The 17,154-nt window shown below is 53.2% G+C and overlaps 1 protein-coding gene across 2 annotated transcripts; it reads left to right on the top strand.

Moving 5' to 3' along the window:
• The first annotated feature begins 1,008 nt into the window (after nt 1-1,008).
• TPRN (taperin) lies at nt 1,009-16,759 on the top strand. Of its 2 annotated transcripts, none has more exons than XM_088065633.1 (4): nt 1,009-3,084; nt 14,246-14,426; nt 14,616-14,740; nt 15,503-16,759. In XM_088065633.1, exons 1-4 carry the CDS (start codon nt 1,009-1,011, stop codon nt 15,563-15,565), a joined length of 2,445 nt encoding a protein of 814 aa, XP_087921759.1. In that variant the 3' UTR covers nt 15,566-16,759. The 2 variants fall into 2 exon arrangements, with proteins under 2 accessions (XP_087921759.1, XP_087921758.1); XM_088065632.1 differs by having other exon boundaries at nt 14,613-14,740.
• Nucleotides 16,760-17,154: the final 395 nt, after the last annotated feature.

The raw sequence follows: 17,154 nt of genomic DNA, 5'->3' as shown, positions 1-17,154 counted from the left end.
TCGTTTCCAGGTCTCGTTTGAAGAGGGTGCGAGCGCTCTGTTGCGGCTCGGGAGTGCAAAGGTAGGAGCCTTATCAGCAGGATACGGAGCTGCTCCCCGTAAACACACCTGTGCCACAGGCTGCGGCTCTGGGACCTCCCCGAGTCCTGCCCAAAGGTTATCTTATGTCACTCGTGTCCCCGGAGTCTCCCAGGCCAGGATTTGGGAGGTGTGGGAAGTGCGATCGTTTCCTGATTGCGCACAATTCCCAAAGACACCTGCGGGCGGCTGATAAACAGGCGCTGACTGAAAATAACGCCGCGGCAGCGCTTCTGTGTCCAACAAGTGGCTGTCAATGAATCACCGAATCACTGAATTACAGAATAGCTGGGGTTGGAAGGGACCTCTGGAGATCGTCCAGTCCAGCCTCCTGCCAAGGCAGGGTCACCCGGAGCAGGTGACACAGGAACGCGACCAGGTGGGTTTGGGATGTCTCCAGAGAGGGAAGACTCCACGATCTCCCTGGGCAGCAGAGTTAAATGGGGAAAATGTTCTATTTCTGCCATATGCCACGGAAAACGCCACTCGTGTATATCAGAGCTCCCCCTAAAACGCTCCTCTGAGGGTCCGGGTACCACAGACATTGCTCCAGAGTTCGGGGCTGGATCCCTGCTCCGCCTGCGACGGTGACCGACATCCCCGAGAGGCGCTTTTCGATCCTGTCCTCGGCTGGCACCAGACGGACCAGCCCGACATGAGGGAACAGGCAAATATTGGGATTCTGTGTCGGTCACCGTGGCTCGCGTCCCGTGCCGGGGGTCTCCTGTGTGTGAGGAGAGGGCGATGCGGGCGGCGGGTTCTGTCACACCAGGTCACAGCACCGCGCCCGGGCCCCTTCCCGGGCGGCGGGGGCGGAGCGCTGGTCCCGGTGCGGCCCATGGGGGGCCGGCCGTGCCCGGCCCGGGGGCGGTGCCGCGGGGCCGCTCCGGCGCGGCGGGGCCCGGCCCGCAGAGCCCCAGCGCCGCCGCCATGAGCAGCGCGGAGCCGCCGCTCGGCGCCGGGCCGCGGGCAGCGCCCGCCTGGCAGCGGGAGATCCTGGAGCGCAAGCGGGCCAAGCTGGCCGGGGCGGGCGGCGAGCCCGAGTCCCCGGCCGGGGAGCGGCTGGTGGTGGCGGAGAGCCTGGGCCCGCTCCGGGAGAACCCCTTCATGCGGCTGGAGAGCGAGCGGCGCCGGCTGCGGCAGGGGCGGCCCGGGCCCGGCGGCGCGGCGCGGCCGCTGCAGCAGCTGCTGGAGCTGTACAGCGCCGTGCCCGGCATCCGCACCATCCGCGCCGACAACATCCTCATCATCGAGTCCCGCTCCGACCCCGCCGCCTGCTTCGCCGCGGGGGACGCGCCGCCCGCCCGCCGCCGGGACCCGGCCGGCACCGACCCGCTGCGGGAGCTGCTGGCCCGGCGCGGCGCCGCGCTCGCCGAGATCCGCGCCGACCAGGTCGTCATCTACGAGACGGCCGAGCCGCCGGAGCCGCCCGAGGCGGCCGAGCCGGGCACCGTCAGCCGCCTCCTGGAGAAGTTCGGGCAGCGGCCGCGGGGCCGCCGTCGCCGCGTTGGGGACGCCCTGACCGGGACCGGCGGGGCCGCGGCTCCGCCGCAGGTGGGACCGGGCGCTGCCCGGGCCGCGCCGCCCGCTCCGCCCGCGGGGCCCGGCTCCCCCCGCTCCCCCGCGCCCCTCCACAAGGGACCCGGCTTCCCCCGGGCTCCGGCGCCAAAGGCGGGACCGGCATCTCCGCCGGCGGTCCCGGCCACCCCTCCGCCGCTCCCGGCTCCCCCCCGGGCCGCCACTCCGCCCGCGGTGCCGGTGGCCCCCCAGCCCACGGTCCTGCAGCCGGCTCCCCCCCGGGCTGTCACCCCTCCGCCCACGGGCCCCCCGCGGGTTGTCACTCCCCCGCCCACAGTTTCCCCGCGGGCTGTCACCCCCCAACCCACGGCACCCCCTCCCCGGGTTGTCACCCCCCCGCCCGTGCCCCCCCAGCCCACCCCGGCTCCCCCCCGGGCCGCAGCCCCCCAGGCGGTGCCAGCGGCCCCCAAGGCTGCGGCCCCTCAGGCCAACTGCTTCCTCCACAAGATCAGCTCCAACTCCTTCACGGTCACTCCCCGGGGGCAGACCCCCAGCACCCGCGTCCCCGAGCCCGGTGCTGTCCCCGCCGGCCGCCCCGCGACGCCCAAGGGGCCACCAGTGCCATCCACCAGCCCTTCCCATGCCAGAGCCAACGCCAGGAGGCCAAAGGCGGAGGAGGCCGAAGCGGCCGTGTCGCCCCTGCCCAGTGCCAGTCCGGCCCCCAGTGCCACTCGGCCGCTCTCCGCCTCAGCCCCGCGGGCCGGGGGCTCCTTCGAAATCCACCCGGCCCCCAAGCCCGACTTGGCGGCCATCCCAGCCCACGACCTGCAGGCACAGGCTCTGGCCAAGCTGCGCCTGAATTCGCGCAATTCCTTCGTCTTCGTGCCCCGCCGGGAGGGCAGCCCGGCTCAGCCCCAGATTGCCAGGCCAGGCCCAGCGCCCTCGGAGGAGAAGGCACCCCAGGAGCCTCCCAGGGCCTCCGCCCCGGAGCAGGAAGAGCCCATCACTTCCCCAGCGGCGCCTCTGGATCCCTTGGTACCTGTGACTTACATCGATGACATTGTGGAGCCGGACAGCGGGGAGCTTCTTCCCAGGGCTGGCCCAGCTGCGAGGACCGGGAGCTTGGCGAATCAGCCCGGAGGAGCTGGCCCTGACCTGGAGATGGAGTTTTCCTCCGTGCCCCTCTACAGACCACACTCTGCCCCCCAGCAGAGGGGAGGCAGCACCTTCACTGTCGTGCCCAAAAGGAAACCCGTGGCCCCGGGGCTGCAGGCTCTCGCCGATGCCAGCGGAAGGCCACAGCGGGAGGAAGAGGAGGAGGAAGAGGACGGCAAAGGAAGAGGCAAAGCCGTGGAGAACGCTGATGGGCCCCAAGTGGGGATATCTCATAAAAAGCGCTACCCCACGGTGAACGAGATTGAAGTGATCGGGGGGTACCTGTCCCTGGAGAGGTCCTGCATGAGCAAGACGGGCTCACGCCGTAAGAAGGTAACCCGGGCACCTCTGTGCTCAGCAGCCAGGCTGGAAGCGCTGATTTGGGTTTGGCTTCTCAGGAGGCACCGCTGGGAGCACGGGCAGAGTGTTTGCCCCAACCAGAGGCTGCCCTCAGAGCTGGCTGAAACAGGGGGTAAAACAGACTCAGAAGTGAAGCCTTTGGGCAGGTGGAAGACAGGAGAGGGCAGGTGGAACTCCACCACACTGATGCACAGGATATTTCAGAATGGTGAGGAAGGAACCAGGGAGTAATATTTCATAGTATCCAACGTTAGGAGAGTTTGTAACTCTTTGCAAGCAGTGCCTTGTTTGCTTTTACTGTCTCCTGGAACTTTAAAGGGAGCCTGAGGACCACAGCTGGGAGAGGGGACTTGGCATTAAACGGAATTTGCTCTCAGGGAGGGGGCACTGGGTGCTGTCCCACCAAGCAGCTGAGGGTGGGATTTGCCCTGTGATAACTGCAGGGCCTCTCCCACCCCATCCCTTCTTGGAGATACGATAATGGAGAGTAAAATATTTCAGGAATTTGGGAGCTCAGGGGGAGCTGCGGGGTTTGAGCAGCTGCGGGCTTGCCCTGTGTCTGAGGGGTTGGGCGTGTTGAGCTGCCCGTGGTCACTTGGGCAGCGTGGCTTTGGTGTCTTCCCCGCATTAGTGATCTATTGATAGAGGCTCAGGAATTTGGTCTCGATTAGGCAGAAAGAGATCAGCAAAGACCTTAACTCCCCTTGATAGGATTATACCACCTGCTCATTCTGAATGTGCAGCTACAGCTCTGAAGATCCAGGAGACGCTGGTTGCTCCAAATGCCTCTGGAGTGAGCGAATGCCAGATTTTCTCACGGCTTGGGGAGTAGTGTAGATCCTTGTGAGCCCTAAATTGAGAATTAATCTTTGTAGGGCTTGGTGAAATGCATCTGGATGTGATAATGGGAGCAGGGGAGAGTTGTTGGGCTCTGGAAGCAGCACACTGAGGTAGCAAATCCCGATTTTTAGGGCTGTGATGTGACATGTTTTTCCATAGTGGGAACTGTCGTGGGACAATTCCGTTACCCAAATCCAAGTAGATAACTGAGGCACTGAATGCACATGGGTGCCTGAGGCGCTGAGCATTATAATTTGAGGAAATCCTTTGAGCAGGATGCATCTCGTTTGAAGGGAGGCAGGGAGTGCTGCTTCCCTGCCTTAACGCTGTCAAATTCCTCCCTAAGCACACGAAGCCTGTGGTAATTTGATGGTGACTAATGCAGGGAGCAGGTCTGGAGCACCTTGAGATCCAGAACAAGCAAATGAGCAGGAGTGTTGATTCTTGCTCAGTGCTCCTGAAGTTTTTCCTTCTTTTACTACAGGGAAATGCTTGGTGAGACTGGAGTTGTTCTGCTGCTTAAACACCTGCTGGCTTGCACTCCCTGCAGCTCTTTTGGCTCTGTTCAGGTTCAATTTGGGGTGTTAATTTGATTTACACCAAATCAGGTGTGTGTTATAAATGGTGAAAATATTAATACAGCATGTTACAGTTGTGAGTGCTCTTAGGATGGAGCAGAGGACACAGAGGGAATCTTGTGGATGGTTATATTTGGGTAAGCCCTACTTCTGACAGAGCTGAGGAGCTGATTTTTCTGAGTAGGGGATGCTGTTGGGGCACAAAGAACAAAGCCCTGAGTAAAACCAGTTAAATGGTGCAGAGTGGAAGGTGTCCTTAACAGTACCAAAATGAGGGAGGGAGATGAGCACAAGTCCAATGCAGTGATTGAATTGTTTTTGGGTTGGTCAAACCTAGAGAAGTCGTGGAATGTCCAGCCTGGAACTTGCCAGGAGAAAGCTTTGAGCAAATGGCAGGTCAGTCCTAAAGACAGGAGTTTGGGCTAGAGACCTCCAGAGAACCTTTCCCAGCCTAAAATATTGTGTGATACTGGTTAACTACTGCTTTGTGTGTCACTGGTGGATTTGTGTGTGACATTGGGCAGGTCAAGGAGCTTCTCTGCCCCTGTTCTTTATCAGCTTAACAGCATTAACTGCCCTGCTGTGCAGCTGAGGTGCCAAATCCTGCAAGGTGCACACACAGCTGTTCCCTGAGAAATGTGTGTGGGGTCCTCCTGCAGGAGAACTTGTGTGTAAACATTTGCTTTCTGAGAGGAGAGAGATTAAAAGGCAAAAGAGAAACTGCCTGTTAATATTTGCAGAACTCAGGAAGATGAAACAAATAGGGACCCTTTGAAAAATAAGCTGAAGGAAAGTAGTCAAGACCCAAGTTTCTGGGGGAAATGAAATGTGGTGTGGGAGAAACACCCATTTTTCTTTTAGTTCCCTTCCTGCTCAGTCAAGCACAGAGTATGACTTTGTAGCCAGGGTCTAGAAGATACTGATGGTGGACAAATGGAAAGATTTCTGTTTACTCTTGACCTAGAGGATGTTTGTGGCTTTTACTCTGGGTAATAAGGCTGAGTGTTGATGCCTGAAAAGGAAGGAGCTCGGATTAAGATGCATTCCTTGGTTTCTTCCCAAGAGATCACTCTGTGTCTCCAAGGCAACCAGCCAAAAACAAGAGTTCTGTTTTGTAGCTGTGTCGGGGTTTTCAGAAACTTGATTTTGGCCTGAATTGGGCAGAAACAGCCAGTTCTTGTGATCTGGGAACTGCAGTTCTTTGTTAAAACCAATCCCCTTTCTCTTTTGGGGTGTCAAAACCTGATGCTGGTTTTACTGAGCAGCTTCCTCTGTCTTTTGGGGTGAGCAAGCCCTTCCTGTGCCAAGCATCTTCCTTTCCAAACCTTGCCTTTAAAAGGTCTTTAATTATGCTCCATACTCAAGAAAGTAGTGTTTAGTGAAACGTCAAGAACTTGGAAAAATTTAACTGTTTGCTGGTGCCCAGCAGGAATCTGGGAGATAAAGAGCAGGTCAGCAGAGTCTGGAAATGCTGTGGCTCAATGAGTGTCTGTGCCGTCAGGGGTGATCATTTATTGGAAAGGAGGGTGTCAGCCCTGCCAGTTGCACCCCACTGTTCTCTGAGATGCAGATGGTGTTTTTCTTCAAATGTAGAAATTCAGCATCCCTTTTCCATGCTCTGCACAGAGGGAACTCCAGCCCCTGCTCCTGGCTGCTGACAGTGCCTGTGGGACTTGTGACTTGGCTGTGGCCTCAGGGATGCTGCTGCCTCAAGGTCTTTCAGGATAAACAGCTTTATTGCTCCTTCCAGACCTTCAGATATGTGAAGCAGCTGTTACTTTGGGGATTGGAGCTGGAGCTTGGTGAGGGAGAGAGAGGAAGATGATGTTTTGGAAATAAATAAATCTGTTCCCAGCTCTGTTGTGGAGCTGCTGTGGGGGGACAGGGGCTGTGAAGATCAGTGTGGGGCTGGGTGTGATGGGACACATCAGGCTCTGCAGGTGGAGGGCAGAGCCCCAGCCCTGCTCACCCTGGGGGCTGGATGAGCTGGAGCTCCTGTGCTCAAGAGGGGTTCAGGTGCCCTCCAGGGCTGTTCATCTGCTCTAGGGCTGTTCTGGGACCTCTCCAGGCTGTGCCAGCAGCAGTTCAGATAAAGCATTGTGGGTGGGACTCCGTCTGGGAAGTGTTTGCAGCTCCAAAGGGATGTGCCAGGAGCTGCTGGGCAGCTGCTGGAGGAGCTGGCTGGGCTCTCAGAGAGGACAGGATACATGTGCAGGGGTGGAAAGAGACCTACTGACCTTTATTCTAAACTGGGAGTGGGGCAGAGGATGCAGCACACTGTTGGTGACCTCTGCTCAGGGCTCCTCTTTGTACTCTGTTATTGCAGAGAAGTAAAGGCATTTCAGCAGCACCAGGAGGAAGGGAAGGCTTTGCTGCAGGATGTGGATCTTTGGGATCACAGAGGATAAAATCTTGCTCATCTGAGCTGACAAGAGGCAGTGGGGTTTGGTTACCTGCCAGAATAACGTCTAATAAAGTTGTCAGCGAGATAGAAATCTGGGTTTCTGCAGAACATGTGTGTTGGAGTGAGAGCTGGGGAAGGACAGAGCACTGCAGAGCCAGCCAGGCTCCCCACGAGCCATAACTGGCTTCAGGCTGTCCTCTCCTTGGAGGCTGGACTCTGCCCTGACCCTGCTCCCGCAGTGCATCCCGAGGGTTTTCCTCTCCAGGACCTCCTGCAGATCCTGCAGGGAAGGTGAACGAATTCTGGTCAGGCCACCCAAAGCCCTGCTCGTAACGGGACCTGAGAGCCAGCAGACATCGGGGTGTTGATGGGTTTAATGTTTTTGTTTGTCACAGCTGGCAGTTTGCCATGTGCTGGCAGGCGAGTCGCACTGGTGAGAGCAGGGATTACAGGAACAAGGCTGGTGGGATCCAAACTGTTGGAGCCTGCAGCTGAATTATCTTCAGAGATGTTCAGCTGAACTTCAAAAAGTTCCACCTCACACAAACTTCAGCATATGGTCCATATCCTACTCTTTTGAGCTGCGTAATGCCTGAATGTGGCTTCCAAATTCCCACTTAAAAGTCTGTTAAACAAAAAATTATTTTAAATACCCCTCAGTTCTGATCATGGGCAGCAGCTTTGTTGGTTGAACCTGCTCAACTTCTTACTCTGCAATTTCCCATCTCTTCAGTTCTGCTGGAGATGGTCTCCTGTGAGAACCAGGTCTAGGCTTGGGATGTTGGCAGGGATCAACATTTCCAGCTGTTGCCCAGACCTGTTTGGAGCAAGTCTGCACAGTGTGGAGTCTAAATACTGGTGGCTGCATGAAGTTTTTTTATGCTGTTTTTTTTTGCCATAACACAAGTAAATTAACCATAACACAAAGAAACTAATCTGGTGGTAGAAGTAGAAACCTCTCTTCAAAAATTCCTTTGATTATGTCATCTCTGTGTTTTGGAGGGGTCAGGGCAGAGATTTGTATTCTTTAGCTCTTGGAGAACTGCGTGTTCCTGTTCTATTTTCTGTCTCTGGCTGTGCTCTGCTGGGGCAGATTCATCTGCCACCTTTAAGGAGGGGCCATGGCATTATCTGACATGGATGTATTGCATTTTTAGGAGATGAGGTCAGCAGTGATAAGTCATGCTCAGGAAATAAGTGTCTTGGATGATGAAGTGCAGTCCCTCCCCTGCAGAGATGATCTCCATGAGCTGTCAGATGGCAGCAAGCTCTTTCACCCAGACAGGGCCATTTTCCTGCCTTTTGCTAATTCCACTGATTTTTATTTTTTTTGCCTGTGATGATGGCTCAAGACTGGAAATCAGAATTTGCTGCAGTTACAGCTTTCAAACCACTTCACAAGCTGCCCCCAAGGCTGTGGTGGGGCAGTGGGTGGTTTTTTGTTTCCCCTCTGCATGCCAGCACCTTGAAGTGCTGAGACTTTGTTGTATGAAGCCCTGGCAGAGCAGATGAATCAAATTTATCTCATCTCTGTAGTGGGAAACTTTCTGTGACTGAGGCTCTGCATGGCCTCACCACTCCCATGCTTCTTTTCATTCTGCAGTGACAGTCTGAGCTGCTCCCAAATTCCCCCGGTTCTCTTGCTCCCATGTCCTGCCTGCTGCTTTCAGCATTGCAGGGAATGGGACAGAAGGGCTAAAATAGAAACTCTTACGCAAATAAAGAGCAGAGCCTGGCTTTGAAGCTGGTTAGAACGTGCCCAGGGCTCAGCCTGCCCCAGAACTCCAGAGGAGATTGGAAGTACTTTGTGCTCTGAACTCTAATCATGAGGATTACAGTTAACGTTTTCTTAATCAGTTTCCCTAATCTGTGGACCAGATTGGAGATGATTTATAATTTCCCTGCAGCTCAAGGATTCAGTTTGTTTTGGGTTTGGGTTTTCCTTCCCACTCTGGTTTTTCCAGTATGTGGTCATGGTGTTCTGAGAAGAGCAGAGGAGGACACTGGGGTGGCTGGGGCAGGATTCCTGTTGGTCTGTGTTATGTGTGGGGAACAGCAGGGAAAATGAAAATATTTAGTTTCTGGATGCAGTGGCAGTAAAGGAAATCTGGGTAAGAGCTGCTGCAGCAGCATCTCCTTCACCTCAGGGGTTGTGCTCACCCCCCTCCCAAGTGAAACCTGAATTTAAAACCTATTTATAACCCAAACTTCCAGTGACTGCAGTCTGTGGGGCTGGGAGGATATCCCTGTTTGCCAGTTTGTGTAGGAAGAGTCACATGAAGTGTCTGTATCACACAGAGCCACTTCACAAACATCCTGGGAAAATCTGGGCCAGAGGAATTCCGTGCTGATGTTTTCCGAGAAGTGCCCTTCGGATGATCTTGGGAACTTGGCAGGATGGAGCTGCTGCTTTGTGGGCATTGCAGGATTGTAGGAAATATCTCAGACAAAACACTTGTGTGTGTAGGGAAATTGTGTCGCTTGCAGGCGGTGGAAATGCAGCTCTGAGCCCTGAGGCTCCTGGTGAAGCTGCTGCACTTGCTTCTCATCAAAGAAGTTCCTTTTGCATGTTAAAAGAGAGGGAAAAAGGGCAAGAGAGACGTGAACTTTTGTGCAGGTGATACTGTTCACATCATGGGAGCCTTTTGGTCCTGAATGAACTCCTTGACAGGGTGGGAACTAATTCTGCTCCCAGCCTCTCTCTGTTCCCATGGAATGATGCTCCATGGGTCCCATTCCAGCACCAAACTCGGGTATTTTTGTGAGCTGCTCTGGGCAGTCTGGCTTGCACAGAAATGTTTGTGGATGGCAGCTCCCAGCAGTGCAACTTGTTGTAGCTACAAAAGGGCTGCCTGTGAAATCCTCTGCTCTTGGGGAGCTCTGTATGATTTTTTTGAGGACACCAAGTCTTGACACTAATTGTACCTTGCTTGTCCTGCTCCCTTTGTGTATTCAGATGAGATTTGTTTTGTGCTAGTAGGGAGATTTGTCCGGTTCTTAGGGGCCAAATAAGTAATTTTTGAATTGCTTGTTAAGCTGTGGCAGGCTCTGGCTCTTCTGCCTGCAGATGTGAGGAGGAATAAAGGGCTCCCAGGGTGAATGGCTGCTCTGTGCTCTGGCACACTGGGGCTCCAGCTGTGCTTGTGTGGGCACTGGACTCTCGTCTTGTCCAGCACAGTGAAGAGTTAACCAAGCCACCTGCCCCACATGCTCTTGGGGCTGTCCCTACCCTGTCACTTCTCATCAGGAATTTGAAACTTGCCAGTGTCTTGCACAAGGAGTTTAATATTTCGAATCTCCATGCATTGCTCCTATCTGCCATGTGCTTCAGCATATTGATTACACAGAGCTGGCTTTGTGGGTTGCCTTGTAAATGGAGACTTTCCTGTTTTGCCTTGTGGCTTGGGAGCTGGGATGTGATCCTGCAGGAAATGTCTCCTTTGCCAGCCACTCTGGGCTTCCCCCATGTGCTCCTGCTGTAAATCTTTAGTGCTCTTCACTCAGTAACTCACTGAGGTGCAGTTAATGGCTGAGCAAAAGTCAGTGTTAGTCTCAGGAAACACTTCTTGGAAAAGCATGATCAAGTGATTCTGTGGTGCCACAGTCACAGAATCTTCTTTTTGTACAGAATGACAGAAGGGTACGTTTCTGAATCTGCAGTTTTCTGGGAATACTTAGAATGCTTCAGCCACAGCAGTACAGGGTTAATCTGATATAGGAACCAAGCCTCAAGTCCCCTCTGTTCCTAGGGACTCTTGTCAGGGCAAAACCCTTTATTTCTGTGTCAAGGAAAGGCTTTAGAGGCACAAAAGCTCCTTATCTGCTGAATGATAGCAAATGCCTTGGAGATGTGCTGGTGCTTCTGCAGTCCCCAGGATACTGTTCCAGGCTGCCCACATAGTTTTTGTCTGGAGTTATTCAACAATTTGGGCTGATACATGACTGAGTTTTCAAAAGGACAAACAGAGACACATAGATAAGCTCATTGCTAACTCCAAAAAAAATGGTTCATTTCCCCAAAAATCCTTTATCTGAAAGTTTCTTTTCTGGGAGCTGTCTAGATCATTGACTGCAGGCTGCTGTGAAAAAACTTAAGGTCTCTGCAGGGCTTTGGAGTTTATGAACTGCTTTTCTGTCTCCTTTTGCTAAATCTGCTGCTCTGTGGGACTGGTCAGATGGGAAGAGCAGGGTAAACCCTTTGGGGATCTTTGTCCACCATAAAAACCTCTGCTCCTACCCCATTTCCAGTCTCACAAGCAGTTATTTGTCTGTGCAGAGACCTTCCCTGTCACTCCCTGGCAGCTGGGAGGTTGTTCTGTGTTAGAACCTGACAGCCTGACACAAGGTTGACTTCCCTTTTCTAAATGAGATCTGCATGACTACTCAGATTTACGCTTTGTTGGGCAATGTTTGCCCTGGCTTCTCTTCCCTGGATATTCTATTACTCATTACTGTTCAAATCCTAGCAAATAAATAAATGATTTTTGCTATGGCAACAAGAACTTATTGGTTGAACAGCACAATATTTCCTGAAAAGCCTGCTTTACTTTTTCCAGTGTGTCTGATTGCTGGGCAGAGTATTTATATATATATTTATATATATGTATATATGAGTTTGGGTTGGACCCCGGGTTTCTGACACAGCTGTGGGTGAAGCCTCCAGCTGAGCAAAGAGTGACAAATCCCTGCAAACATCCACAGCTGAAGGGTGCAAAATTCTTCCTTGCCACAACTGGCAGCTGCTGCTGGGGCAGAGACAGGGGAAGCAGTGCTGAGACAGGCTGAGCAGAGGCCTCTGGCTGGGCTCCAGCAAGCTGGGCTCTGCTGGGACACGCTTGTCTTCTAAAGAAACGTCCCCTGTTGCCTTTTGTGTTCCCATAAAAGTCTCTGTGGTCTGGCAAAGCGCTGCTGGCTGTGCATACCTGTTGTCTGTGCCATGACTGGGCTCTTGGTTTTCCTTTTTAGCTGGTTCCTGGGACTGAAGCTGCCTGTTCCTTGCACACAGCGCTCAGTTGTGCTCTGTAGCCACTCAGAGCATTTCTCTGCCCCCTGTGTCCCCTGGTTTTGCCTGAATGCTTCGCCCTCCCTGTTCTGTTGGGTCAAGCAGAGCTGCTTTGTGCTTCCCTGAATTCCTCTGCTGCTTAGAGAGGGGAGCTCAGGTGCTGCCACAGCAGGTTTTGGGGTTTGGGGCTCTCTCCCCATGGGCAGGGCTGACTGAATGCCCCAGGGCCCATCCTGTGCCAGTGCCTGGTGTTTGCTCTGCCTGGGTGTGCCCAGGGGATCAGTGAGCAGCCCTGGGGCTCTGCCTGCTGCAGGCTCTGGGAGCAGGGCTGGGATCTGCCCTAGGACAGATCCCTGTGGTGTGGGGGAACTGGTGCCACGGTGCCCCTGTGCCACACACCTGCCTGGGTGAGCCTTGCAGGTGATCTTGGCCCAGCTGTGCCCCTGTGCCAGGGCCTGACTGCTCTGTGTGAAGGGCTCCAGCATTGCTTGAGTTGACTGTGGAGAGTGGGAGCTGTTGAGTTTGGGGTTGTTGTTGTCTCTGGTCTCTCTGTGGGATGTTGGTGTCTTCAGACTCTTTCTGCTCTGTTCTGCCCTGTGGTTTTGCTCCCTGCTGAGGCTGTTTTCTCCTCCAGCACTGCATGCACCTTTGGTCTACTCTGTACTCAAAAGTAATTTTCTTAGAGATTTCCTCCAGATAGCAGAAACCCAGGAGCGTTTAGTTCCATCTCCCAAGCTTAAATTCTAAACTCCAAGGCATATCTCTCCTGTCTGCTTTGTTTTCCATGTTCAGCCAAGTACTTCTTGCCCTTCAGTGCCACTGGCAGTGCTGGTCAGTGGCCTGTGTGCAGTTCCTGGTCTGGCAGCATGGCTCATCCCCACAGGACAGTCACCACATTGTGAGCACTGACAGCCTGGCTCGGATCAGGGAACATCTAGGTCAGCAGCAGGGATGGGAAATTCAGGGAGCAGCAGCTGGGATGCTCTTAGCTTCAGGACCATTTAATTCCAACCCCTTTTCTCTGAAATAGAATCTCTCTTCTCCTCGTGTGTCATTTGGGGAGACTCAGAGCGGCTCTGGCTGGGGCAGGGAATGGGGAAAGGCAGCTGGTTCCCTCCATCCTCCTTCTCCTGGGAGCAGCCTGTGTCCAAGTGCCATCCTGCCCTGGGCCAGAGTGGCACAGAGCTCCAGCTGTGGATTTGCAGTGTGCAGGAGCTGCAGCTGCTCCCTCTGTTGCCCAGATTTGACCTAAACTGCTCTTGTGGTTTGCTGAAAAGCAGCAGTGAAATTCTCCCTGTCTGCTCTGATCCCCCCAGGGCTCCTGGGCATGGGCAGCACAGGTTGTGACCTGTTGGCCGCTCTGGCCCTTGGGGACATCCAGATGTGACTTTGGCAGCCCCTAGCAGTGTCACTCCAGTGCTCCAGCTGCTGCTGTGACAGGGAATGGGTGCCCCTGGGCACGGTGGTGCCTGAGGGCTGCTTGGGGCCAGGTGCCACTTCCCAGCCTCTGGGGATTTTCTGTACGACAGAAATATGGGATAAATGTGCTGCACTTGCCCCTGGCCAGTCATTACACAGCATCTGGAGAGAGAGATCAGAACCATCAGGCTCCTGTCCACAAGCTGCCACGTCCTTTCCATTCTGTTCATAACCCTATTAGCTGAATTTTAATTGTATTTAGAAGTAAAGGGATCACAACACCCTTTTAGACAGCTGCTCCTGAACCTTGATCTGTGTTGGCTAAATACTTCCCTACTTTTGGCATGAACTTACTCCTGGCAGGCTTATCCTCCTTGTTTGTCTGATGTGTGCTGGCATCAGCAGTTCTCTTCTCCTTGGTGGTTATTTTCTGGAGTACTTACAAAGAGCTGTTGTGCTTTTTCTCCACCTTCACTTTTGCTGGTGTGAAGTTTTTGCCAGTGAATCTCCTCTGCACCTGTTGAGGTGACCTGTAACCAGATCCCTGGAGCACAGCGGTAGATAATGATTAGGACAGGCAAGGCTGCAGGGGAACAAACCCTTCCCTCAGCTTTTCTCCTCAGCTTGGACAAGCACATCTGGAGCTACTTCCACCACCTGCTGGGTGTCACAGGGAGGAGAGAGCCAGGCAGTCCCTGTTTCCAGCAGAAATGCCTTGCTTCATTCCTGGTTCATTTCAGCAGCATCCTAATGATAATTACAGTCCTACAGCCAATCCCAAATTTTCTTCCTCAGTTATTCACAGGTGATGAACTTCTCTTAGTGCAAGGATTGCTGTTGACTCTATTTTCAGTTGAGTCTCCCTGATAATTCTCCTTTGCTCTTGCCCAGATGAAGATCTCTTTCAACGAGACGAGTTTGCAGACGATGTTTGAGTACCCTTCAGAGAGCTCCCTGGCAGAAGAGGATGAGGAAGAGGAAGGACACACTTCTGAAACAGAGGAGGAAAAATCTCCTACCTTTTATGTTCCACGCCCAAACAGCACTTTGCATCCCAGTACACCTAACTCAGGTGAGTGAGGCACTGTGTTGGCACTGTGGGGTTTCTGGTGGTGTTTGACACTGCTCACGTTTCCCATGAACTCTTAAGGGGCTCCACATGGGTGGAAATGCTGCAGATGGGCTGGCCCTGTTGGGATCCTGGTCCCACTTCTTTTTGGGGTGGTGAGAAATATTTACCTCATCTTTCTCCTTCCAGCAGATTTATCCAGCTACACCCCAAAGCACTCTGTGAAGTTCAGTGAGTGGCAGGAGCAGAAGTATGAGGGTCCTGCTGCAGAGGGACCCCTCCCAAAGGAAGCTGATGCCCATGGGAACCAAGTCATGGTGAGGCTATAAATAATCAACTCCTGTGCTCTTTTGTGGTGTGGGGTTTGTTCCAGGCAGTGGATGGGACAGGATGTGCCTTTCCCTGCACACCTGTGTTTGTGTTCCTGCCCAGGGAGCTGTGTCACTGCTCCCAAGGGACCAAAACACTGCCACTACCATAGCTGGCTCTGTGAAGGAGACTCAAGGCAGCTGGCACACTCTGTGCTCAGCACAGGAAAGACATGGGTCTGTTGGAACAAGTCCAGAGGAGGCCATGGAGATGCCTCTCTGCTCTGGAGCCAGGCTGGGAGAACAGGGGGCCTTCACCTGGAGAAGGGAAGGCTCCAGTGAGACCTCAGAGCCCCTTCCAGGACCTAAAGACAGCTTATAAAAAACAGGGAGATTGATTTTTTTATTTTTCTTTTAAATTGATAGGACAAGGGGGAACAGTTTTAAACTAAAAGAGATTTAGATTAGATATTGGGAAGAAATTGTTCCCTGTGAAGCTCTGGAAGTGTCCAAGGCCAGGCTGGATGGGGCTGGCAGCCACCTGGGATAGTGGAGTGTGTCCCTCCCTGCTCCTGGCACGAGGCTGGAACCAGATGGATTTTAAAATCCCTTCCAACCCAAACCATTGCAGGACTTTGACACACCGGGGCACGTTTGGGGAGGGGGGGGCACTAACTAAACACATCCAGCTCAGCCAGGCTGGGAGCCAAGGCACCATCCAAGGGTGAGGGGCTCTGACAGCACCGTGGTCTCCCTGTGCTCTGCCCACAGCTCACCCCGGCGGAGAAGGGCGGTCTCTCGGATTTCAGCAGCGAGCCCGCGCTCTATTTCTGAGGCTGCTCCGCGGTGCCTGCTCAGCCGGGCAGGACAGGAACCGCCACCCAAACCGCCCCCAAACCGCGGCTTTCCCCGGATCCTGCTGCCAAGGGTGGAACACCTGCTCTCGGGCATCTTCAGAGAATATTTGCACTGGATTTTGGGACCCAATTACTGCTTTCAAGGCATATGATTTATTCTGCCTGTGGCCTTGCATATTCCTTGTTCAAGATCAGCTGCCGGTTAGGCAAGTGTGGGAAGGACTTCTGTAATCCTGGGGTGGATGTTGATTTTTCTTACTGCTAGTCTGAGTCCAGGCACTGTGCAGGCTCTGGACAGCTTTTGCAACCCTTCTCCCCAGTGGAGGATGGCTCTGGAGTTGGAGCTCTGGGCAGCAAGGCAGGTTCACAGCGTGGCTGTGATTTGACACACTGGGTGTCACTGAAGCTTCAGGGTTTGTCCTTTGCGTGTTTCTGGCTCTGGTTTCACTGAAACATCATGGAATTCATGTGCCATGAGTTATGCCATGAAAAAAGCCAGTTACATGCTTGTGGAGTTCACTGAGAACACCCTGAGGGAGGGATGGGAAGAGCAATGAATGCCTTTAGCTTTAGGTGTTATTTTTGCACCAATGAGTAGAAAAATGTCCAGACTGTTTTGAGCCTCTTGAAGACTTCCAAACATTGGCCATAGCTTTGGTCTGTTCTTCCCAACTCTGGCATCCAGTCTCTGGGAATTGCTGGTTGTGCTCCAGTTTGCCAGCTCCTCTTGTTGCTTTGTCCCAGATCTGATTGATCTCTCTTGGTTGCTTCCTTCAAGCCACACTTGCTCTGCTCCTCTAATCAAAGCACAGGAGGGCAGTTTCACTCCTTTCTTCTGCAGAACTTGAACAAGGAATGTGGGTTATTTTTGTTTTTTCTAGGATTTTTATAGTTCTATTGTAATTGTTTAATGCAGCCAATATGCAAAGGACTCTGCTAGAATCTTCCATTCAAGTTTTCTACTACTGTAAACTCAGGGTCAAAATTGCACTCTGGAACAGATGGAGCAGTGCTGCTAATGAGATTTGTACTTCGGGATTAAAAGAGATGTGGTGAGAACAGATCTGGCCTCTTTGGGCTTTATGGAATGAGTGGTACCCCCATGTGGGGTGTGATCCAAAGGAACAGGCTGGTATCTTTGATTAAATTTGATGGTTACTGGTTTGTCTCTTATAGATGGTATCTGCTCAAGTGACACTGGTCTGTGAACTGAAAATGCTTTGCATACCTTGCACTTGGTTTGGTGTCTGTTGTAGCAGCAAGGGAAGGTTGTTCTGCTAAAAAAAACACAGGATTAAATGTTAGGACATACATACTTGTAGCTGTTCCCTTCTGCCCTGGGTGCCTAAATACTTTTGGAAAGATAATGCAAAAAAAAAAAAAAAAAGAAAAAAAAAGAGCTACTCAGTAGTTTGTTAGATGTTGGTTGGGGGGGGCACAAAGAAACATTTTGCACGTCCTTGTCCATTCCAAGCTGATTTCAGATCTGCTGCCTGTGTGACTTGCCAGAAGCAGGATGTGTCTGCAGTGCATCTGCCTGGGACATGACACAAGGACCATGGAGTT

This window comes from Pseudopodoces humilis, chromosome 22 (assembly GCF_049639895.1).
Source record: "Pseudopodoces humilis isolate 2021_Gansu_Grassland_sample_001 chromosome 22, ASM4963989v1, whole genome shotgun sequence".
NCBI classification, from domain to species: Eukaryota; Metazoa; Chordata; class Aves; order Passeriformes; family Paridae; genus Pseudopodoces; species Pseudopodoces humilis.
The sequence above is the reverse complement of the archived record's forward strand: the minus strand, read 5'-3'. Positions and strand labels throughout refer to the sequence as shown.

Excerpts from the sequence above, each read along its gene's own strand:
- TPRN (XM_088065632.1), top strand. The coding sequence starts at position 1,009 with ATGAGCAGCGCGGAGCCGCCGCTCGGCGCCGGGCCGCGGGCAGCGCCC. Across the intron at positions 14,427-14,612 it reads TCCCAGTACACCTAACTCAG|CAGATTTATCCAGCTACACC; the intron begins GTGAGTGAGGCA and ends TTCTCCTTCCAG. Across the intron at positions 14,741-15,502 it reads CCCATGGGAACCAAGTCATG|CTCACCCCGGCGGAGAAGGG; the intron begins GTGAGGCTATAA and ends CTCTGCCCACAG.